The following is a 26,142-nucleotide window of genomic DNA, read 5'->3' on the forward strand; positions in this document are numbered from 1 at the left end:
TAATTGCAAAATGGTTTTCTAATGATCAATTAGTCTTTTAAAATGTTAAACTTGGATTAGCTAACACAACGTGCAATTGGAACACAGGAGTGATGGTTGCTGATAATGGGCCTCTGTATATCAATGTAGATATTCCATAGAAATCTGCCGTTTCCAGCTACAATAGTTATTTACAACATTAACAATGTATTTCTGATCAATTTGATGTTATTTTAATGGACAAAAAAAATTGGCTTTTCTTTCAAAAACAAGGACATTTCTAAGTGACCTCAACTTTGAATGGTAATGTATAATTATAATTTTTGTTGTAAAGAATGTTTTTAAATGTATTTTTATTTAGAAAGAAGTCCTTGAGTATTTTCCTCTGCTTGTAAACCCATAGCGTGTAACCTGACACCTCCCAATGCAACCAAGACACACACACACACACACACACACACACACACACACACACACACACACACACACACACACACACACACACACACACACACACACACACACACACCCCCCTTTGGGGGGGTAGAGACAGAGGTCCAGAGGAAGAGCTATTTCATTCCTGGGCCTGTTCGATCTGACAGAGCAAAAGTCTTATCTTAAGCCATTCTCTCATGCGAAATGAAGGAGAAAAACTCCAGGTTTTTGGCTAAAAAAGGAGTGTTGAGGCAGTTGTGTGTGAAAATCTTCACTGTTGAATCATCCGGTTGGAAAATGTAACCCATATGGCTTTCACTCATATCAATCACACCATTAAAACAATCAGGTGCATCACAAAGAATGGCATCAATGGTTTTGTCATTGTGGTCCAGACTATCCATAACGGACACATTTCAGGTGGTTCTTGAAGAAGTGGTGGGCTAGTTTGTCTTCTGCGTCTTTTGATTTTTGATTTCGGAACGACGAGTACTTTGCGTTTTCAATTCTGGGTTGGTGGTCGATGCTGACATGACTACAGCTGGCAACCAGCAAACTGCCCAACCCATCCATGAAGAACTCTGAAACAGACATATGGACAGGGGAAATGGAATGGACCAAAGATGAATTACCAAAGACAGAGCAGTGCCTTAAGCGTAATATCAGCAACATCATAATAATCACCTGTAGAAACAATTGACTTCTTCAAAACTTACCACACTTAACCCAACAACACTGAAACTGAACCTCAAATTTGTCCATCTGTCTTTCTTATTGACACAGCTTTCCAGATTTCCTATTGGCATAGTTTACAGACTTGCTGCAATCTGTCGATGTGTCGTTGAGCAAGGCACTTAACCCTAATTGCTCCTGCAAGTCACTCTGGATAAGAGTGTCTGCTAAATGACTAAAATGTAAATGTAAAATGTGTGTCACTGTTTTTACTGGGCTTTTAACTGCCCTCTTAGCACAGGATGAACTTTAATGTCCCTGGTGGGAAAATTGTCTTAGACACAAAGTACTGCTATATACAGTACAAAATAGACTGACTGTACATTACACACTCAACATTATACATATATTATACGATACCTCTGTCATACACATTGTGCACTTCTCATACTGTATATCTACATACAGAATACATATTGGCCAAGTCTCCCTCCTAAAATAATCAAGGAAATATATATATCAACAGTCAAAAGTCTGGACACACCTACTCATTCCTTGGTTTTTCTTTATTTTTACTATTTTCTACATTGTAGAATAATAGTGAAGAGGATAAGTGAAGAGGATAATGCCAAGAGTGTGTAAAGCTGTAATCAAGGCAAAGGGTGGCTACTTTGAAGAATCTCAAATATAAAATATATTTGTAATTGTTTAACAGTTTTTTGCTTACTACATGATTCCATATGTGTTATTTCATAGTTTTGATGTCTTCACTATTATTCTACAAAGTAGAAAATAGTAAAAATAAAGAAAAACCAAGGAATGAGTAGGTGTGTCCAAACTTTTGACTGGTACTGTATATATATATATATAATGATAATATCCCTCCTAATTGAGATCTTCAAACCTCAGTGGGACTTCCTGGATAAATAGAGGTTAAATAAATGAAAATGTAATGAAGCCCACCTGAGTGCGCCACTCTCTTCAGCCGGGGGTCAAAGCCCACTTTGCGCACAGCATCTGTGCGACCAAGGAATAAGTTGACCACCCCGCTGGTGAAGGAGCAGGTGGGGAAGCCTGGAACAGGTTGGTATTTCACTGCACCCTTTCTGTTCAGACAACCCCCGTCCTCCCCATTACCCTCCTCGTACACCAAAGAGAAGTAGAACTGGCCATGGCCTGCCACAGAGCCGCCCACCTGATCACAGGAGGCAGAGAACAGAGCAGGTTCACATGTAGTAATAATAATAATAATAATAGTTCTTCATTTCATTTGTAAAGCGCATTTCTCAGACCCAATGCGTAGGAAAAATGTACAATAAAAACAATCCAAAACACAGAAAAACACATACCACTTTTTTTTTCTAAGAGTGTATCTAGAACCTAAAATTATTATTCTGCTGTCCCCATAGGAGAACCCTTTGAATAATTATTTTTAGTTCTAGGTAGAACCCTTTTTGCTTCCATGTAGTATAACTGTTCCACAGAGGGTTCTACATGGAACCCAAAAGGGTTCTACCCGTAACCAAAAAGATTTCTACCTTGAACCAAATTGGTTTAACCTATGGGGACAGCTGTAGAACCCTTCTGGGACCCTTTTTTCCAAGACTCTGGAACACAGACAACAAACAAAGCTATATTCATGTGTTGTCGGATAGCAGAGGTCCTTGAAACACGTGCAGCACAGTTTTGGACATATTGTAGCCTGTTTAGGCACTTGGCAGATGTACCAATAAACAGGGCATTACAATAGTCCAGACAGGATGAGATAAAGGAGTGGGTGAGTGGCTCAGCTGCAGACTGTGACAGCATAGGTCGTAACCTGCCAGTGTTCCATAGATGGAAAAATTGGACTTTGGTCACACATTTGATGAGGGCCTCAAACAAGAGCTGGTTGTCAAGTATCACACCAAGGTTTTGAACCTCACTGGAGGGGAAGACCTTGACACCATCAATATTGTAAAGAAAAAGTGTTGGTTGAGAGTTGTGTTACCACTGAGTTCCAGCCCAAGTCTAAGCAAAACAGGTAATACTTGTTCTAGTCTGGTGACAGATCGGGGATCAGGCTAAAGTTACTCTGCTCACCACATCTAGTTCTGGGGTGGCCTCCATCACCTCCACCAGATTCTCAATCTTGGTTTGGTCTGTGAACAGGAAGTCGTCATCGACCCAGAGGAAGTATTTGGTAGTGACCTGAGAGACAGCCAGGTTCCTGCCAGCAAACCAGCCCTTTGGGAAGAAAAATGTCCTCAAAATTACTTTGTAGCAGTGCCTATCTGTGATTTTTTTTTTTTTATCCTATAAAAGAATGGTAACTGCAGAATGTTCATCAACAAAAGTCTTTGGGTGCAGGATTCAAAAGGCATACAGATGTAGGATCTTAATTTGACCAGCATTGTCATTGCAAAATAGTCCTGCAGCAAAGGAATTTGAATGTTTAGTACATAATGTTGCTTGATTGGTGGTTAGGCTATTAGCTGGCCAAAATTACACTACATAAAAAGTGCAATACTGTTAATATAGCCATGTGTTAGTCCGGGTTTTCAGTGAATTTATGTAATTCCCAAAGCTCATCTGTATTTTCTGCAGCGCAGGAAAATTCCCAGCAACAGTGATCAAATTAAGATCCTACACCCGTATAACATAGGAAAGGAAACCCTGCACTAACTGAAATAGAATGTTCTTTAGCAGCTGCAGATGTCTAACAAATGGGCAGACACCTGCTCTTTCCATGACAGAGATTGACCAGGTGAATCCAGGAGAAAGCTATGATCCCCGATTGATGTCACTTGTTATTAAATCCACTTCAATCAGTGAGTTTACATGCACACTAATCAGTTTACATTTACATGCACACTAATAATTGGATATTAAACTGATTATGGCAGTGGCAGATTATGCAATAGTCATGTAAACGCCTTACTCTGTTTATCTTAATTGGCGTAAGGTCAAGATCGAAGTAAGCATACGCTGATTAAAACACCTGGTTATCTGGGCAATCTTTCGAATGATTAGGATATGTAAACACCTTAAATCAGCGTCCCAGAGGTATTGGATGTGCGTATGTGATACCACCAGCCCAGCGAGCCTCCCTCTTTAGCGCGAGTGAAGTGTGTTCGGAACAACTGAATGTTTGCCTCTTAGAAGTAGTTCACATTCAAACTTTATATGTCCGAACTCTTTTTCAGAGCTGATATGATTGGTCAAAAGACCTGTGTAAACGCAGCCCTTTAAACAGACCTTTTGCTTCAACAATAGCCACCATGAATGAGAAAAACGTATGTGACGTCATCTAAATAAACGTGCATGCTTGCGAAGGCTATAAACATGTTCATTTGTTTGACTGCTGCTACAGATAGTGACAGTTCAAACTCCTCAAGGCTTTGGTGGTTGTCTGCGTTCTTCTCAAATGTATTTTTATTCAATTCCAGTGTGGCCGACTGGAGTTTGTTACATATTGTTGGATTCTGGGTTAAACTTGGAACAATGCTTTCCCAGAGACATGCTACATCAGAAGTAAGACTATAGTATCTGAGGGGTGATAGAGACTGTGTGACGTAGAAGTCCCACTGGCCGCGGGCAGCATTTGGTACTTTAACGCACGCACACATTCATCACTCCTCCCTGCTCCGTTATAAGATAAGTTAACAATGTGGGTCGACACACAAATTAACTTCTGTCTTAGTACATACATTTCACACTTGTCAGTGTTCATATTTAAGATATGCAATATTTTATTATACTTATCAATGTTGTGGATGAGCGCTTTGTTTGTTTGTTCTGTTCCTCTCTCTCTCCATCTCTGTAGCTTCCGGGTATGCTGGAAAAGAACCCGAGCTAACGGAATTGGGCTGACTTTATAGTGCCTGTCCCAAATGGCTCGTCAGTAGTGATGTAATGTTGTAAATGTTATGTTGTGGTATTGTTTAAAAAACGTGTTGCAAGGTATATCCTTTAGTAGGTTTAGTTCATGGAAAATGTAGGTTTGTATAGTTAATTGCTTAATTAATTAGTGTTAATTGTTCTGAGGGGAGGGGCTAGCCCTACAAAAGGAGCCTCTCTTTCAGTTCATGGAGAGGCATTTTGGATCGAGCTGTGGATGGGGCAGCATTGTTTTAAGCTGTCCCATAAGGTAGACGGTTGATGGCAGTACTGTTGTTCTTGTTCCGGAATCACTTTGTAAATAAACAAAGTGATTTTAGATCAGAAGTTAATGGTTATCTGTACGAGCCAGATGGCTGTGGAATGTGCTGGGTAGACAGGAGGAAGTCACAGTATTGCTATAGGTGATACGGGTGGAGAGCTTTGGATTAGGCATCAAGGGGGTTGAGGTCAGGTTAGATCACCTTAAGGGAGAAGAAATGGTTTATTACCCCATCACTTTGTCTTCCTGTCAAACCATAAAAGATGTAAAGATTGGAGAGAAGGAGGAGTGCTTAAATTGGAGTATATATACTTGTGGAGGTGGAAGCATGTTTTGTCTAATGCAGCTGTATTGATCCTCTGGGAAGAATAAACTTGGTTAAGCTTTGATAATGTCCGTTGAGTGTTTTACTCTGGGAATTCGAATGTAACAATATGTAGGATATAAATGTACTCTTCTGTTGCTGAGAATTTTCTTGCACAGCTAACGCTTGTAATTTGCACTTTAAAACTTCAGACTTAATTTTCCCTAACGAAAGAAGCACCAATCCCTACAAAAAATGTCCATTTATTATAATCCACATTTCCTGTTGCTGCAGGATTATTTTCCTGCTGTAGCAAACTGGCTCAAATTAAGATCCTACTACTATAAGTGTAGGTCGATGGCAGGTTGCCTTATTGCACTGATCTGCTCCTGGAGACAAATACATATACCTGGGTTATTTAAGACATGCACATCACAATAATTGACAATAACAATTCAATAAAATCTTTTTTCTATTCCTTTCAACTCAGAAATTCAATCACACATGCTCAACATGTATGTTATGTCCATCATCAATTCACATTGAATGTCCACTTTGAGGTTTTCAATTTGACCAAAACCAGCTTGTACCTGTGCTGGGGGCATGATGTACTGCTCAATGTTGGAGCCGTTCACTTTCTGTGGCTCCAGGCTGTCGTCGGCGATGATGATTTTGATGTCCTTGTAATAGGTCCTTATGCTACTGATGAGGACCTGCAGCTCGGTGTATCTCAGAAACGTCTTGGTGACAATGGTCACCCGGTAATTGATATCTGCAATGAGAGATCATCTCTGGTTTAACGCAGCGACATCCTAGATCCTACTGCAATTGGAGGTGGACGTGTCTGTTTGATTTGTATACTTAACCAAAATATAAACGCAACATGTAAAGTGTTTGTCCCATGTTTCATGAGCTGAAATAAAAGATCCCAGAAGTTTTCCATATGCACAAATTGCTTATTTCTCTCAAATGTTGTGCACAAATTTCTTTACGTCCCTGTTAGTGAGCATTTCTCCTTTGCCAAGATAATCCATCCACCTGACAGGTGTGGCATATCAAGAAGCTGATTAAACAGCATGATCATTACACAGGTGCACCTTGTGCTGGGAACAATAAAAGGCCACTCTAAAATGTGCAGTTTTATCACACAACACAATTTCACAGATGTCTCAAGTCTTGAGGGAGCGTGCAATACGAACACAATAGCATTTTATCGATGGCAATTTAATGCACAGAGATACCGTGATGAGATCCTGAGGCCCATTGTCGTGCCATTCGCCGCCATCACCTTATGTTTGATAATGCACAGCCCCATGTCGCAAGGATCTGTACACAATTCCTGGCAGCTGAAAATGCCCCAGTTCTTCAATGGCCTGCATACTCACCATATGTCACCCAAATATCATAATCACCCATTGAGCATGGTGGTAGATCTTTGATATTATGGGGCTAGTTTTGCTTCCACTGGTCCAGGGGCCCTTATTAAGGTCAATGGCATCATGAACTTTACCAAGTACCAGCACGAAGGATATCAAAGATTCTGTATGGAGGAATGTTGAAAACAATCATTTTGACCCCAGCTTTTTTAGTTCTTAAACAAAATCTCATTCTCTGAGCAATTGTATTACTATAACATAACAGAATTTTCCTCTCTTTTCTTGCATACAATATACAGCAACTCACTTTTATATTATAGTCTTTTCAGCTCATCTTTATCAAGGGTGCCAATACTTTTGGACCTGACTATGTCAATACACCAGCATTGCTGATAGCAGTTAGGTGATGGCATGTTGAAGTTGGTAAACCAGCAGAGATTGTGCAGCTCACAATGAAGATGCTTAAAGCCCAATTTTCAGGAATGGAGGAAGTAGAGTTATGGTATGTTGAAGTTGGCAAGCTGACAGCATGTTTGCGCCGCTTTCATATTTTCATTATAAACTCAGAAAAAAAAGAAACGTCCCTTTTCCAGAACCCTGTCATTCAAAGATAATTCGTAAAAATCCAAATAACTTCACAGATCTTCATTGTAAAGGGTTTAAATACTGTTTCCCATGCTTGTTCAATGAACCATAAACAATTAATGAACATGCACCTGTGGAACGGTCGTTAAGACACTAACAGCTTACAGACGGTAGGCAATTAAGGTCACAGTTATGAAAACTTAGGACACTAAAGAGGCCTTTCTACTGACTCTGAAAAACACCAAAAGAAAGATGCACAGGGTCCCTGCTCATCTGTGTGAACGTGCCTTAGGCATGCTGCAAGGAGGCATGAGGACTGCAGATGTGGCCAGGGCAATAAGATGCCTAAGATAGCGCTACAGGGAGACAGGACGGACAGCTGATCGTCCTCGCAGTGGCAGACCACGTGTAACAACACCAGCACAGGATCGGTACATCCGAACATCACACCTGCGGGACATGTACATGGCAACAACAGCTGCCCGAGTTACACCAGGGACGCACAATCCCTCCATCAGTGCTCAGACTGTCCGCAACAGGCTAAAAGAGGCTAGACTGAGGGCTTGTAGGCCTGTTGTAAGGCAGGTCCTCACCAGACGTCACCAACAACGTCGCCTATGGGCACAAACCCACCGTCGCTGGACCAGACAGGACTGACAAAAAGTGCTCTTCACTGACGAGTCACGGTTTTGTCTCACCAGGGTTGATGGTCGGATTCGCGTTTATCGTCGAAGGAATGAGCGTTACACTGAGGCCTGTACTCTGGAACGGGATCGATTTGGAGGTGGAGGGTCCGTCATGGTCTGGGGCGGTGTGTCACAGCATCATTGGACTGAGCTTGTTGTCATTGCAGGCAATCTCAACGCTGTGCGTTACAGGGAAGACATCCTCCTCCCTCATGTGGTACCCTTCCTGCAGGCTCATCCTGACATGACCCTCCAGCATGACAATGCCACCAGCCATACTGCTCGTTCTGTACGTGATTTCCTGCAAGACAGGAATGTCAGTGTTCTGCCATGGCCAGCGAAGAGCCCGGATCTCAATCCCATTGAGCACGTCTGGGACCTGTTGGATCGGAGGGTGAGGGCTAGGGCCATTCCCCCCAGAAATGTCCAGGAACTTGCAGGTTCCTTGTTGGAAGAGTGGGGTAATATCTCACAGCAAGAACTGGCAAATCTAGTGCAGTCCATGAGGACGAGATGCACTGCAGTACTTAATGCAGCTGGTGGCCACACCAGATACTGACTGTTACTTTTGATTTTGATCCCCCCTTTGTTCAGGGACACATTATTCCATTTGTTAGTCACATGTCTGTGGAACTTGTTCAGTTTATGTCTCAGTTGTTGAATTGTGTTATGTTCATACAAATATTTACACATGTTAACTTTGCTGAAAATAAATGCAGTCGACAGTGAGAGGACGTTACTTTTTTGCTGAGTTTGAGGGGTGATGTCATAGTTCTTCCTAATGACCTAATCTTGGTATCTGATGATAGCCCTAAGTTTTGCTGTTTTAAAGACGCTGCCATTTGCTCATATCTGTAGAAGCTTCATGACCAAAAACAATGGATTAACAATCACATTATCTTTAGTGTACCCTTTATTTATATCCCACTACTCTGACCCCCAGTCTTGATCCTCCCCCTATGGTTGATTCATTCTCCCCAATTTCACTTTCAGATACTAGCTACATTACAAGGGAATAAAGGGGGATCTCACCATTTCCTATGTCATATAAAACAGGCACTGATGTCTGCTGGATGACAATGGGGAAGACAGCCTCATGGTGTTCAAACGTGAAGTGAGCTGGTGAAAGAGCAGGGAAGGGTGGTGTCATATGATGGTCTCAGATCATGTAGAGAGGAAGACATGGGTATGGTAGGAAACCTGGATCTACAGCCTTACCCAGATCTCCAGTTCTCATTCGGTACACAGTGCTGGTGTAGGTAATTTGTCCCAGAAGATTGTTGAGGTCAGAGAGGCTGGTAGACTGGACAGTGATCTCTTTCTCTCCCTGTCCCTCTTTGTCCCCCTCTCCAAGGGCCTCGATGGCCAGGACACCACTGGACACACTCAGAGTCACCTGCAGGTACATACCACCATAGCGTTTTCATAAATTCGGGCCAAAGGTTGAGAAGGACCATTTTCCACTTCTATGGAACTTATGTGATTGTACAGTTGTTGAATCAATGTGGTTCTTGTTATCATCTGCATACTTCTCTCTCTCTAATCAATTGAGTTCCTCAAAGGTGTATTCAAATTAAGTTTTGTTGTTAGATGTTAGATTGAAGCAGAACAACACTATGCAAATTGAGATTTAGCATTTAGATGTATAGTTCAAAAATTATTTGTATCTTTTGGAGCACAAAACTTCTGGCATTTCTGTCCTTGTAAACAAATGTGAAAAATAGGTGGATGAATTTGTTCTACATGGTAAAACTTTAATTTGAACATGTGCCTTTAGTGCCTTTAATATTTGTGTAACTGTTTGAAAAAGGCAGTTAGCTAGGTAAAATAATTACCTTGTCAATCCTGTTCATATCAATGCAGTCTCAAACAGACATACCGTAACTGAGGAATGAACCAGTGGGGGGAAAAAAGATTTGCTGCTTACTTCATTGCAAAAAGGAAAGGAACACAGGGAGAACTGGTGTGATGGTACTGATGATTTGTCATCACAGATGGTTTGTTTACATAGCAGGTTAGGATAATTAATGTGGCAGGTTAGGAGAACTAACGCAGCAGGTTATGTGAATAAAGCAGCAGGTTAGGAGAATAGGTTAGGGTTTGCTCTAATGCTACAGTTGTCAACAACAGATGTGTCCACTAGATTAAGCTGGTGTAGGCTTACTCCATCTAGTCACAACGGTAGAAACATACACAAACCATCTGTGGGACAAATCATAAGTATCATAACACTTGGATGAAAGTAACACAGGGCGAAAGTAACATGCCCATTTTCCCAGATAACACAGAAGCTAGAATGATGTAGTGAAATCAGCACATCCCTAATGCGGAGGACGACCTCCCTGCATCGGACCCTGATATGTTTTTTTGGTTGTAGAGTCGTGCTTACATATGTCTTAACCCATCTAGTGACTGAACGACAGCATAGGTTTTAAGTATCATGCTAGCTAGTCTTGGGTGTTAGCCTGGGAGAAGTTACAGGAGAGCCAGGTGGGACAAAATTGATGACCTGGAATGAAATATAAAAAAATGTTTAAGCACTGGCCATTGTCTCTGATAGTTCATATTGCTTTCACAATGTTATCTAAATGTTTAAAAATGGCATATGACATCATTAAAAAGAATGCCTTGATTGACAATTTGCTTTTATCGACAGGTTAGTGGTTTGATTCTGGGGGTCAATTACCTCAAGCCATGGAAATGTGATAAGCATGACGAGTTTGCCATTTGTGAAGAGAATATAAATGTGTATTCTATCAAGACACGAGGAGCACGCTTGACGAAGACAATTGGTTTCTAGCGCTAAACATTTACAGTCATGATTAGTAGGGCTAAACATGAATAGTCATTGAACATTTCCATTAAAGAAATGATGGTTAATATAGCTATTATGTGATAATTTTAGTCTGATTTAATAGGCTAAATAAATCAAAATAGGGGTTGCGCAACATTGCGATGTTGACGCATTGGTTAATTTGAATGAATTTCGAACCCATATACTTATTTATTGAATCGACACAAACAAGAAACTATGGCTGATAGTACCTTTGTTGGAAGTAAGGGGCATTACAAACCAGAACAATTTTAAATAAGACAGATATTGTGCACTTTTGGCCAGCTGTTAATTTTGACCCAAACCTGTTTTAGTTTAGACCCGCCTGGCTAGTACAAAAGTAGCATTATGCTAGTTTCGTTCTGTATTTTTATTTAAAAGTGATTAGTCCTAGACATTTAATTACAGTTGCTAATGGTAGAGGACATATATACTGTAAGTTGTTTATCATAAAATATGGTTTCTCTAGCACTATCGATCTCTGAGTAAATAGGAAAAAACTAAGTGTTACTTTCATCCCGGTTCTCCCCTACATGAAGTAAAAGCTAAGCAGAAAATGGTAGATATGACACCTGTTGTAAAGAACCACCACCAAAAAGAGCGGGTAACTCTTAACATTAAGGGTAAAATTGACATTGTTTGTATCCTGCCCTTACCCTTACTGTAAAGTCTTACCAAAGATTCCAATCAAACACCAACAAACACTTGTTCATTACAACATGGAGAACATGAGACCCTCAAGGCCATTATCCATTCAAAGCGTTTTCGAACCAACCTTGTAATTTTGTCTTTTTGCTGCATGGAGAGCTAAACCTGAAATAATATTTTTATAGCACAATTTAAATATTGAGTTACTAATCTATTGTGTAACTGCTTTGCAGAGAACATACGGTATACATTTTTTCTTTATTGATGATGGAGGGTACGTAAACAAGCGGTTCTTGCATAGGCTACCTGGTATCAATGTCTTCCGAAGAGGGACAACAGTGAACCCCTGGATTGGATACTGAAGAGGGGAGTTGGATGGAGCAAATATAAGCCTGTTCAGACTGGAGCTTGTCCTAGGAGAAGATCAAATGGTCCCATAAATGTTTCCTGAGTACAGCATGCATGTGCATATTTAAGACATAACAATCAACTTAGTGGATATTCTTCTTGAAATGGAAGAATACCATGTCCAGAAATGACCTGCTTGCCAGTGTAACGGCGTTAAGAAGTGCAATAAACAAACTCCACAGTTAGCTTGAAATGTTGTTATTAAGGAGGGCGGTCACGAGTGTTTGCGAAGCAGAGGTCCCGAGTTCGAGCCTGGTATGAGTCGAATCGGGGGGAAAGGGTTACTCGCTAAGCAAGCTACTTGATTTCCGTAACACCAGGTTACATTTGTAGTATTTTACCCACCTGATATGATGCTTCCTGTACTCCTCAGCTCTTCGTTTGACTATGTCATCATACTGGTCTTTTGGAAGATGATCTTTCAGTATAAACACTCCGCTTCCCTGACAGGTGCAATTGGGTTGTCTGGGACTGGTGGATGGTAAGGCTCTATTGATTCACAGGGACAAATAGAACATCATCTACAAGAACTGGACAGGTTCCATTGCTGAAGATATACAATTTTAAAACTGATATAGTACTTTATTGATTTTCACGATGGCAGCACTGTCTTAAAAACAAGTATGTTGTACCTTTACATTTTGAAATGTCTAAGGGATTTCAGCCTTCACGATAACTTAGTTAAAACAAACAGTTGCTGAAAAATAAAATGTACCTTATTTGCTGAGGAACTAATTGATCTGTGTCTTCCTCTGTTGTGCTATAGTGGAATATGAAGGAGTACATCGCTGATGCTGACAGACAGAAAATAGCTAGGACAAGTATCTTCTTGCCTCTACCCATCTGTTGAAGACTGCCCATCTGTAGAAGACAAGAGCATCAAATTCTGACCAGGGAAGCAATGTAAATTCTTGAAGGGGCTACCCACTGGAAACAAACTGGTTGAGTCAGCGTTATTGCCATCATATATATAAACTCAACAAAAAAAGAAACGTCCTCTCACTGTCAACTGCGTTTATTTTCAGCAAACTTAACATGTGTAAATGTATGTATGTTTGTATGAACATAAGATTCAACAACTGAGACATAAACTGAACAAGTTCCACAGACATGTGACTAACAGAAATTGAATAATGTGTCCCTGAACAAAGGGGGGGTCAAAATCAAAAGTAACAGTCAGTATCTGGTGTGGCCACCAGCTGCATTACCGCAGTGCATCTCCTCCTCGTGGACTGCACCAGATTTGCCAGTTCTTGCTGAAAGATGTTACCCCACTCTTCCACCAAGGCACCTGCAAGTTCCCGGACATTTCTGGAGGGAATGGCCCTAGCCCTCACCCTCCGATCCAACAGGTCCCAGATGTACTCAATGGGATTGAGATCCGGGCTCTTCGCTGGCCATGGCAGAACACTGACATTCCTGTCTTGCAGGAAATCACGCACAGAATGAGCAATATGGCTGGTGGCATTGTCATGCTGGAGGGTCATGTCAGGATGAGCCTGCAGGAAGGGTACCACATGAGGGAGGAGGATGTCTTCCCTGTAACGCACAGAGTTGAGATTGCTTGCAATGACAACAAGCTCAGTCCGATGATGCTGTGACACACCGTCTCAGACCATGACGGAGCATCCACCTCCAAATCGATCCCGCTCCAGAGTACAGGCCTCGGTGTAAGGCTCATTCCTTCGACGATAAACGCGAATCCGACCATCAACCCTGGTGAGACAAAACCGCGACTCGTCAGTGAAGAGCACTTTTTGCCAGTCCTGTCTGGTCCAGTGACGGTGGGTATGTGCCCATAGGCGACGTTGTTGGTGAGGACCTGCCTTACAACAGGCCTACAATCCCTCAGTCCAGCCTCTCTCCGCCTATTGCGGACAGTCTGAGCACTGATGGAAGGATTGTGCATTCCTGGTGTAACTCGGGCAGTTGTTGTTACCATCCTGTATCCTGTCTGCCACTGCGAGTACGATAAGTTATCCGTCCTGTCTCCCTGTAGTGCTGTCTTAGGCGTCTCACAGTACGGACATTGCAATTTACTGCCCTGGCCACATCTGCAGTCCTCATGCCTCCTTGCAGCATGCCTAAGGCATGTTCACGCAGATGAGCAGGGACCCTGGGCATCTTTCTTTTAGTGTTTTTCAGAGTCAGTAGAAAGGCTTCTTTAGTGTCCTAAGTTTTCATAACTGTAACCTTAATTGCCTACCATCTGTAAGCTGTTACTTTCTTATCAATTGTTTGGTTAATTGAACAAGCATGGGAAACAGTGTTTAAACCCTTTACAATGAAGATCTGTGAAGTTATTTGGATGACAGGGTTCTTTTTTTGCTGAGTTTAAATAAAGTGCAAAAGTGAAGTGTTAGTAGCAGCTTTTGCCAAATGTTTCAATCACCACGTTTCCAACCACAGTTTTTCTGCAAGTTTTTATGCAAATCAAGGCATACCATATATAAAAAAAGTAATGACAGCTGTGATGAAAACAGGAAGTTTTGGTACAATTTTATAAATGCCGACCGAATTTGTTCGTTGACATGGTGGGATCTTTTTGTGTCTGTAAAAGTAATTATGCAAGAAATGGCGGTGGAATCGTCTTTATGCGGAAATATTGTTAGAATAATAATCATATCGAAATACATTTCAGTTTTGGCCTGTTTCGTTCCGGAACCTATTTTCCAGAATTCGGTACCTCTCGTGACCTGAATCACACGCATCCCTGGGTCACTCGTCTTTTCAGTTCGCTGCAGCTAGCTACTGGAACAAGCTGCATGAAACACTTAAACTAGACAGTTTTATCTCAATTTCTTCATTCAAAGACCCAATCATGGACACTTACTGACTGCTGTGGCTGCTTTGCATGATGTATTGTGTTGTCTCTAAATTCTTGCCCTTTGTGCTGTTGTCTGTGCCCAATCATGTTTATACTCTGTTTTGTGATGTTGCCATGTTGTGTTGTTGTTGTCATGTTATGTTGTTTAACATGCTATGTTGTTGTCTTAGGTCTCTCTTTATGTAGTGTTGTGTTGTCTCTCTTGTCGTGATGTGTGTTTTGTCCCATATTTTAATATCATTTATTTTTTATCCCTTCCCCGTCCCCGCAGGAGGCCTTTTGGTAGGCTGTCATTGTAAATATGAATTTGTTATTAACTGACTTACCTAGTTAAATAAAGGTTCAATAATAAAAATAATAAAAAAAGACTTATCTGTCTGTAGGCAACGAAAATAATTTAGAAACGTCCAAATAGGCCTATTGTGCGAACATAGTTTTTTTTTTTTCTTCCGAACTACACGGAACGAGAAAGATAGGCTATTGGCAGGAGCGCGTCGGCTACCGTCAGTGGGTGAGCAACACGTCATTGTCATTGTCATTGAAACTGGAAAGCTTTATAGGACTATAATTTCCTCCTATCAAATGTTATTGGTCACATGCACACATTTAGCAGATGTTATTGCATAAACACCAGTATACATACATACAATAAGTATACAAACAGACAATGACTTTAATTATTTGTTATTCTTATCTTTTTCGGGGGGTTATTTTCTTAAAACTACATTGTTGGTTAAGGGCTTGTAAGTAAGCATTTCACTTAAGGACTCCTCCTGTTGTGTTCGGCGCATGTGACAAATACAATTTGATTTGATTTGATATGCTAGGGGGGAACAACAAATTACAGATTATACAAAGACCTTAAAAGATACGCACGTATTGATTGTTTTAACAGATTTCTTATTGGAAGAATGTAGAATGTTCTTAATGTACTGCTAAAATTCCTTATAGAAAACATGGAAGACTGTTTTTTTTATGAGTGAATTTAGATTTATGAATATGAAGTTTTGCCATTATCACAATTAGATATATAGATTTGTTCCGACATTATATTAGTGACAAATGTATTCCAGTCAATTGTGACATAAGGAATAGATACAATATCCCTTTGAAATAAAGCACGTATAGATATGTTGCTCTGAGGAAAGAGAAACACATTTTTCCTACTGGAGAGTCAACTGGATTAAGCAAGGGTAGCTCCCGAGTGTCGCAGTGGTTAAAGGCACTGTATCTCAGTCGTCACTATAGTACCTGGTTCGAATCCAGGCTGTATGACATCCGGCCGTGATTGGGAGTCCCATAAGGGCAGCGCACAATTGGCCCAGCGTCGTTAGGGTTTGGCCCGAGTAGGCCGTCATTGTAAATAAGAACTTGTTCTTAACTGACTTGCCTAGTTAAATTAAGGTTGCATTTAAAAAAAAGGTGAGGTCTGGTTACACCTATTGACAGGGATATTGTAACGAGATAAACATTCCTCAAGGATCGATCATAATTTCACCAGAATAAGACCCTCGATATTTATTGGAGTATGAAACCCATCACATAATTTTCACCACCCTGTGAAGTTCATAACATATTTTATCAGTAGCCTAATAAACTGCATGCTTTCCTGAGTCATAGTAGGGGTACCACACAACACCATCGCGTGACTCCATGTTTAATATGATGTTATTATATCAATAGTTGCCGCATATCAGGTCAAATTACCACAAAAAGGGCGGTGCACAATTGACATAGTTTCGTTAGGGTTTGGCCCGAGTAGGCCATCATTGTAAATAAGAACTGGTTCTTAACTGACTTGCCTAGTTAAATTAAGGTTGCATTTAAAAAAAGGTGAGGTCTGGTTACACCTATTGACAGGGATATTGTAACGAGATAAACATTCCTCAATGATCGATCATAATTTCACCAGAATAAGACCCTCGATATTTATTGGAGTATGAAACCCATCACATAATTTTCACCACCCTGTGAAGTTCATAACATATTTTGTCCGTGTGGCTCAGTTGGTAGAGCATGGCGCTTGCAACGCCAGGGTTGTGGGTTCGATTCCCACGGGGGACCAGTGCAAAAAAAAAGTATGAATGTATGTACTTGTAAGTCGCTCTGGATAAGAGCGTCTGCTAAATTACTTAAATGTAAATGTAAATGTAAATGTCTGTAGCCTAATAAACTGAATGCTTTCCTGAGTCATAGTAGGGGTACCACACAACACCATCGCGTGACTTCATGTTTAATATGATGGTTACTATGTCAATATTTGCCGCATGTATCACTAGCCACTTTAAACAATGCCACTTAATATAATGTTTACATACCCTACATTACTCATCTAATATGTTTATACTGTACTCTATACCATCTACTGCATCTTGCCATCTTTATGTAATACATGTATCACTAGCCACTTTAAACAATGCCACTTGTATATGTTTATATACTCTACATTACTCATCTCATATGTATATACTGTACTCTATACCATCTACTGCATCTTGCCATCTTTATGTAATACATGTATCACTAGCCACTTTAAACAATGCCACTTTTATATGTTTACATACCCTACATTACTCATCTCATATGTATATACTGTACTCTATACCATCTACTGCATCTTGCCTATGCCGTTCTGTACCATCACTCATTCATATATTTTTCTGTACATATTCTTCATCCCTTTACACTTGTGTGTGTATAAGGTAGTTGTTGTGAAATTGTTAGGTTAGATTACTCGTTGGTTATTACTGCATTGTAGGAACTAGAAGCACAAGCATTTCTCTACTCTCGAATTAACATCTGCTAACCATGTGTATGTGACAAATAACATTTTATTTGATATCTCGCAAAATTACCGACACAAAAAGGGCGATGCACAATTGGCACAGAGTCCTTACGGTTTGGCCGGGGTAGGCCTTCATTGTAAATAAGAATTTGTTCTTAACTGATTTGCCTAGGTAAATAAATATCAGTTATATATATATATATATATTTTTTTAAATCGACCGATTTTGAAGAATGGCTTACAGATCCTTATTGAATGGATAAACCACAATAAATGTAAGTTGTATAGCCTAATGTAAATTCAAAAAAACTTGTTATAATAATATAGCCGTAGCCCTATAAATAATAGGCTACGCCAAATTCATGATATTAATAATAAACATTTACATAAGACAATATGCATATATGAATGTTTACTATTCATTTAATGAATGTTCCGTAGGTTTACTATTTAAGCCTACTAGTCTATACAAACGGAAAAATGTAACAAAATGTTAAAACCGCTTAGTGAAAAGTAAGGCTAAAATACAAACCTTTTTGCACACAATTCTACGATGGTCCAGTCTGTCTAGTCATTTAACTATGGAAAAAATAAAATCCACAGCAGATATGATCAGAAGGTTAACCAAAGATGATGGATATATTGACAAGGAACACGTCTCTCTGCCCTAACAATGGGAGTCGTTGTCCGGAAAGCAGCACAGCGGCTGTCTAGCTCCCGTCTATCCTTTCTTTATATTGGTGTATATGTCATTATTGTAATCGTTTTTTGAATATTCAATAAGGGTTGTTGACGTCAACCGCCTGTATTCAATGGAGAGAGATGCTATTGTAACCCTTGTTATTTTGGTGCTTTGAAAGGTACGGTCCGTATCCTCCCGCCCCCTCTCAGACATCTGATATTAATGTACCTAGACTATGCAAGTTAGATGTGAATGTGTTTTCGGCATGCTGCTGTGACACGTAGTCGCATACTTGCTCATCGTACATTACCGTGCTTCAAAAACGTAACGTAGGTAAGCAATACTTCTGTGAGCTGTTTTATATTGCTTTGTAAGTACTTAGTATAACGTAATTCCATGGTTAATGGTGTTAATGTGATTATTGAAAATATGTTAGTATTTAAAGTGCATTCGGAATATATTCAGACCCTTTGACTTTTTCCACATTTTGTTAAATTACAGCCTTATTCTAAAATTGATTAAATTGCTTCCCCCCCCTCATCAATACAGACAATACCCCATAATGACAAAGCAAAAACAGGTTTTTAGATTTTTTTGCAAAGTTCTGAAAAATAAAAACGTAAATATCACATTTAGATAAGTGTAATGCCCGGGGTGTAGTGGAGGAAGGAGTCAGACGCAGGAGACAGAGTTCAGAGTAGCGTACTAATTTAATCACACAGAGGTGAACACGACGCCACTCCAAGTAAATGCTCCAACACATTAACGAGAACAAAATAATCCAAAAAGACAACGTACACTAACCGTGACACACAAGCATGTACAACCTGTACACAAAACAATCCCGCACACCATAAAGCCCCACTAATCACCCTAACCACAAACAGGTGTAACCAATAAACAAATAAGGAGGGGGAGGAAAAAGTCAGTAGCAGCTAGTAGGACGGTGACGACGACCGCCGAGCGCCACCCGAACAGGAAGGGGAGCCACCTTCGGTAGGAGTCGTGACAATAAGTGATCAGACCCTTTACTCAGTACTTTGTTGAGGCACCTTTGGCAGCGATTACAGCCTTGAGTCTTCTTGGTTATGATGCAACAAGCTTGGCACACCTGTATTTGGGGAGTTTCTCCCATTCTCTGCAGATCCTCTCAAGTTCTGTCAGGTTGGATGGGGAGTGTCACTACACAGCTATTTTCAGGTCTCTCCAAAGATCTTAGATCGGGTTCAAGTCCGGGCTCTGGCTGGGCCACTCAAGGACATTCAGAGACTTGTTCCGAAGCCACTCCTGCCTTGTCTTGGTTGTGTGCTTAGGGTCGTTGTCCTGTTGGAAGGTGAACCTTCACCCCAGTCTGAGGTCCTGAGCGCTCTGGAGCAGGTTTTCAATAAGGATCTCTCTGTACTTTGCTCCGTTCATTTTCCCCTCGATCTTGACTAGTCTCCCTGTCCCTGCCACTGAAAAACATCGCCACAGCATGATGCTGCCACCACCATGCTTCACTGTAGGGATGGTGCCAGGCTTCCTCCAGATGTGACGCTTGGCATTCAGGACAAAGAGTTCAATCTTGGTTTCATCAGACCAGAGAATCTTGTTTGGTATTTTGGTATTTTATTAGGATCCCCCATTAGCTGTTGCAAAAGCAGCAGCTACTCTTCCTGGGGTCCACACAAAACATGAAACATGACATAATACAGAACATTACTAGACAAGAACAGCTCAAGGACAGAACTACATACATTTTTTCAAAGGCTCATGTAGCCTACATATCAATGCATAAACCCAAACTATATACGTCCAACAGGGGAGAGTCGTTGTGCCGTGAGGTGTTGTTTTATCTGTTTTTTGAAACCAGGTTTGCTGTTTATTTGAACAATATGAGATGGAACAGAGTTCCATGTAATAATGGCTCTATATAACACTGTACTTTTTCTTGAAATTGTTCTGGATTCGGGGACTGTGAAAAGACCCCTGGTGGCATGTCTGGTGGGGTTAGAGCTGTGTGTAAATTGACTATGCAAACAATTTGCGATTTTCATCAGATTAATGTTTCTTATATAAAGAAGAGGTGATGCATTCAGTCTCTCCTCAACCCTTAGCCAAGAGAGACTGGCATGCATTCCACCTGGCTACCCCTACCCCGGTCAACAGCTCTGCACCCCCCACAGCAACTTGCCCAATCCTCCCCCATTTCTCCTTCACCCAAATCCAGATAGCTGATGTTCTGAAAGAGCTGCAAAATCTGGACACCTACAAATCAGCTGGGCTAGACAATCAGGACCCTCTCTTTCTAAAATTATCTGCCGCAATTGTTGCAACCCCTATTACTAGCCTGTTCAACCTCTCTTTCGTATCGGCTTTGATCCCCAAAGATTGGAAAGCTGCCGCGGTCATCCCCCTCTTCAAAGGGGAGACACTCTAGAACCAAACTGTTACAGACCTATATCTATCCTACCCTGCCTTTCTAAGGTCTTGGTCTTTGAAAACCAAGTTAACAAACAGATCACCGACCATTTCGAATCTCACCGTACCTTCTTCGCTATGCAATCTGGTTTCCGAGCTGGTCATGGGTGCACCTCATCCATGCTCAAGGTCCTAAATGATATCATAACCGCCATCGATAAAAGACAATGCAGCCGTGCAGCCGTATTCATCGACCTGGCCAAGGCTTTCGACTCTGTCAATCACCGCATTCTTATCGACAGACTCAACAGCCTTGGTTTCTCAAATGACTGCCTTCCCTGGTTCACCAACTACTTCTCAGACAGAGTTCAGTGTGTCAAATCGGAGGGCCTGTTGTCCGGACCTCTGGCAGTCTCTATGGGGGTGCCACAGGGTTCAATTATCGGGCTGACTCTTTTCTCTGTATACATCAATGATGTCGCTCTTGATGCTGGTGATTCTCGATCCACCTCTACGCATAGAACACCATGCTGTATACTTCTGGCCCTTCTTTCGACACTGTGTTAACAAACCTCCAGACAAGCTTCAATGCCATACAAGTCTCCTTCCGTGGCCTCCAACTGCTCTTAAATGCAAGTAAAACTAAATGCATGCTCTTCTACCGATCACTGCCCGCACCTGCCCGCCCGTCTAGCATCACTACTCTGGACGGTTCTGACTTAGAATATGTGGACAACTACAAATACCTAGGTGTCTGGTTAGACTGTAAACTCTCCTTCCAGACTCACATTAAACATCTCCAATCCAAGATAAAATCTAGAATCGGCTTCCTATTTCACAAAGCATCATTCACTCATGCTGCCAAACATACCCTCGTAAAACTGACTATCCTACCGATTCTTGACTTCGGCGATGTAATTTACAAAATAGCCTCCAACACTACTCAACAAATTGGATACAGTCTATCACAGTGCCAACCTTTTTGTCACCAAAGCCCCATATACTACCCACCACTGCAACCTGTATGCTCTCGTTGGCTGGCCCTCACTTCATATTCGTCGCCAAACCCACTGGCTCCATGTCATCTATAAATCTTTGCTAGCTAAAGCACCGCCTTATCTCAGCTCACTGGTCACCATAACAGCACCCACCAGTAGCACGCGCTCCAGCAGGTATATTTCACTGGTCACCCCCAAAGCCAATTTCTCCTTTGGCCGCCTCTCCTTCCAGTTCTCTGCTGCCAATGATTGGAAGGATTTGCAAAAATCTCTGAAGCTGGAGACTCATATCTCCCTCACTAGCTTTAAGCATCAGCTGTCAGAGCAGCTCACAGATCATTGCACCTGTACATAGCTCATCTTTATTTAGCCCACCCAACTACCTCATCCCCATATTGATAATATATATTTTTTCTCCTTTGCACCCCAGTATCTCTACTTGCACAGTCATCTAAGTTTGCCTGCTTTGCCAATGAAGTAATCATTAAAATAATTGCCAACATGAAAAGGTTTTGTGATGAGTAAGCCATCTGATTCAATGAAAGATGGAGTTGAATTTGTCTTTCTGTCTATAATTTCATTTAAAGTACTCCTAAGTGTTTTTCCATCATTCTTTATATCATTGATCTTGGCTTTATAATACAGTTTCTTCTTCTTTTTGTTGAGTTTAGTCACATCATTTCTCAATTTGCAGTAAGTGAGCCAGTCAGATATGCAGCCAGACTTATTAGTTACTCCTTTTCCCCCATCTCTTTCAACCATACAGTTTTTAAATTCCTCATCAACCCATGGAGCCTTAACAGTTCTAACAGTCAGTTTCTTAACAGGTGCATGTTTATCAATAATTGGAAGAAGCAATTTCATAAATTCATCAAGTGCAGCTTCTGGATGCCCCTCATTAATCACATCAGACCAACAAATATTTTTAACATCATCCACATAAGAGTCACAGCAAATCTTTTGCATGATATCTTATACACTATTTTAGGCCCAGCTGTTGGAACTTTGATTTCCTGGATATAGCCACTACATTGTGATCACTGCATCCAATGGGTACGGATACAGCTTTAGAACAAGGTTCTACAGTATTAGTAAAAATGTGATCAATACATGTGGATGATCTTGTTCCTGTAGTGTTTGTAAACACCCTGGTAGGCTGAACCAGATTACAGGCACTGGTTACAGTAAGAAGCTTCCTCCTGAGCAGACAGCTTGAAGAAAACCAGTCTATTCAGGTCCCCAAGAATGTAGACCTCTCTGTTTACGTCACATACACTATCAAGCATTTCACACATATTATTTAGATAATGACTGTTCGCACTTGGTGGCTTATAGCAACACCCCAAAAGAAAAGGCTTTAGACATGCCAAGTCAACCTGCAACCACAACACTTCAATAACACTTGACATAAGATCTTCTTTAAGCATTACAGGGATATGGCTCTGACTATGTACAGAAACACCTCTCCTATAAGCATTTCTGGCTCTTCTATAGATGTTATATCCTTGTATTGCTACTGCTGTATCATCAAATGAATTATCTAAGTGAGTCTCAGAAATGGCTAATATATGGATGTTATCTGATAATAGCAAGTTATTGATTTCATTAAACTTATTTCTAAGGCTACTGTTACGACTTCTAGGAGTAGTGGGTGCGGAGTCAGGCGCAGAGAGCAGAGGGTTTAGGACAATCGTATTTATTCCGGTGACAGAAATGGTCATGCCAAAAACACCAGGCGCATACAAATGACCGGCCCAAAAACAGGACCCAAACAGTCCGGAGAAAATAAGGAAAATGCACATCCACAAAACGAACAGAGGAACAAGCCCACACTAAAGCAGGCGGGCATAACTGGCTTAAATAGCCCTAACCAAAACCCAAACAAGAAACAGGTGTAACCAATAAGACAAAACTAACAGAAAAGGAAAAGAGGATTGGTGGCAGCTAGTAGACCGGTGACGATGACCGCCGAGCGCCGCCCGAACAGGAAGAGGAGCCACCTTCGGTGGAAGTCGTGACAGCTACATATATTAATATGGGTTATTTTCAGCCCTTTCCTGGGTAGCTTATCAGAGATAGACATAATATAGAAAAGAGCAAACAAAGCAAGAGAAGAAAATATACATTCAGCTGTCCTTTAATCAATTGGTGTGTGTGTGTGTGTTCTGTGGGGTTGAAGCTACGAACCCATAACCTTATCTCTCTCATCCCTTCCAGGCTTCTGGGAGGGAGGGTGGACAATTAGCCTGTCATAGCGGATGTAAGAAATGTCCCCACACGCTCTGCCAGCTTTCATTGCTCGGATAAGTTCTTTCCTCTTCTGGCACATAGCTTAAGGATAATCCTCGTTGAGTAAGATATACGTTCCTCTCAAGTTCTTGGCTCTTTCCAGAACAGTTACATTGTCCTTGAACCTCAGGAACTTGACCACTATCGGCCTGGGCCTGTCACCTGAGTCGGTGGTAGGTTTTTCCAGTCTTGTGGGCGCGCTCCACCTCAATCTTCCTGTGGTCCATTTTCAATTTCTAAGAGATCATTTCCCTCACTTTGTCGTTAGACTCCATCCAGGTCTCATGTGGAGATTCTGCAATTCCTTCCACAACCATGTTGTTCCGCCTTGATTGTCCCTCGAGTCTGATTTATCCGTCATTGTCATTATGGATTCACACTCATAACTGATGTCCTCTCTCAATGACTTACAGATTGATGTCATCTTGCCGTTCTACTGTTTCAACTCATTAGGCTGACCCTGGGAGTGCTGCAAACTGTTCTTCAGGTCCTGGACCTCTCTGGTCAGTCCATTCTTTTATTAGTTGGATCCACCAGTATTTTCTGTAGTTGTAAAAACTGCTTGTAGAACTCTTTGTTTGTTTAAAAGATCCTTCATGTGTGATAGAGAGACACCACTATCCTCAACGGTACTCCCACCGTCTTTGGTCTTTGTCATGGTAGCTAGCAAAGTAGGTTACGCTGTTACTCCTCGCAGTTCCAGACAGGGCAGGTCACAGGGAAGTTTGAAAACAACAAAAAACAGGGATCTAGAGAGCCACAAAGCCAGAACACAATGGCTTATCTCATCACAGGCTGCATTCAAGCTCTCAAGAAAACCCAGCTAGCTTGATATACAGCTAGCTAGCAGCTAACTTAGGCTAGCTGCAACACCAAATAGCTCCTCAGACCCATCCTTGGTCAGCATGATCACTGGACAGAGACTAGCAGTCCCAACAACTGATGAAAACTGCGTCGCGGGAACCTAACTAAAATACACTTTCAAAACTTTCACTTTCCAATACACTTTCAAAACAACAAACTTTTTCAAAACAACAAAACTGAGCTCTTCCTCGTTCCGCATTCAACCTGAAGTTTCTCATGGTCTGAGAGTCCCTTAGGTGCCTTTTGGCAAACTCCAAACGGGCTGTCATGTGCCTTTTACTGAGGAGTGGCTTCTGCCTGGCCACTCTACCATAAATTCGTGATTGGTGGAGTGCTGCAGAGATGGTTGTCCTTCTGGAAGTTCTCCCATCTCCACAGAGGAACTCTGGTGCTCTGTCAGAGTGACCATCGGATTCTTGGTCACCTCTCTGACCAAGGCCCTTCTCCCCCGATTGCTCAGTTTGGCTGGATGGCCAGCTCTAGGAAGAGTCTTCGTGGTTTCAAGCTTCTTCTATTTAAGAATGATGGCCACTGTGTTCTTGGGGACCTTCAATGCTGCAGAATATTTTTGGTACCGTTCCCTAGATCTTCAACCCAGCATTTAGAATGTGAGGCTCTGAGGCTTTTAAGCTCTAGTGGACGTTCCTGCAGTCAACATATCAATTGCATGCTCCATCAAAACTTGTGACATCTGTGGCATTGTGTTATGTGACAACTGCATATTTTAGAGTGGCCTTTTTTTTGTCCCCACACAAGGTGCATCCGTGTAATGATCATGCTGATTTTTCAGCTTCTTGATATGCCACACCTGTCAGGTGGATGGATTATCTTGGCAAATGAGAAATACTTGTTAAGTGATGTAAACAAATGTGCACAACATTTCAGAGAAATAAGCTATTTTGTGCATATGGACATTTTCTGGGAGCTTTTATTTCAGCTCATGAAACATGGGACCAGCACTTTACATGTTGCATTTATATTTTTGTTCAGTGTAGCTCTATTGGTACAGTATACAGGATTTAGAGGTTGTCTGATTTTATTCTATGTGAATTCGAGGACAACATACCTGAGTTCTGGTCAGTCCAGGAGCACCCAAGTCATGACAGCAGTTGTCACTGGGTAGTTGAATCAGTTAATACAAATGATCAGACATGCTCTGAAAGGAACCAGTGAGCATAAGGATGGTACTTTACTTGATGACATTCTGATGGACCTAACTGATTGTTTCCA

At 41.3% G+C, this 26,142-nt stretch overlaps 1 protein-coding gene across 1 annotated transcript; it reads right to left on the minus strand.

Moving 5' to 3' along the window:
- Positions 1–513: 513 nt before the first annotated feature.
- On the minus strand, positions 514–24,275 carry LOC120043979 (beta-1,4 N-acetylgalactosaminyltransferase 1-like). The gene is made up of 10 exons (XM_038988574.1): positions 24,211–24,275; positions 12,413–12,556; positions 11,966–12,072; positions 11,787–11,824; positions 9,397–9,574; positions 9,211–9,297; positions 6,122–6,303; positions 3,169–3,312; positions 2,050–2,281; positions 514–995 (listed from the first exon to the last, which is right to left on the minus strand). Exons 1-10 carry the CDS (start codon positions 24,273–24,275, stop codon positions 811–813), a joined length of 1,362 nt encoding a protein of 453 aa, XP_038844502.1. The 3' UTR covers positions 514–810.
- Positions 24,276–26,142: the final 1,867 nt, after the last annotated feature.

Source organism: Salvelinus namaycush, chromosome 3 (genome assembly GCF_016432855.1).
Source record: "Salvelinus namaycush isolate Seneca chromosome 3, SaNama_1.0, whole genome shotgun sequence".
Lineage (NCBI taxonomy): Eukaryota > Metazoa > Chordata > Actinopteri > Salmoniformes > Salmonidae > Salvelinus > Salvelinus namaycush.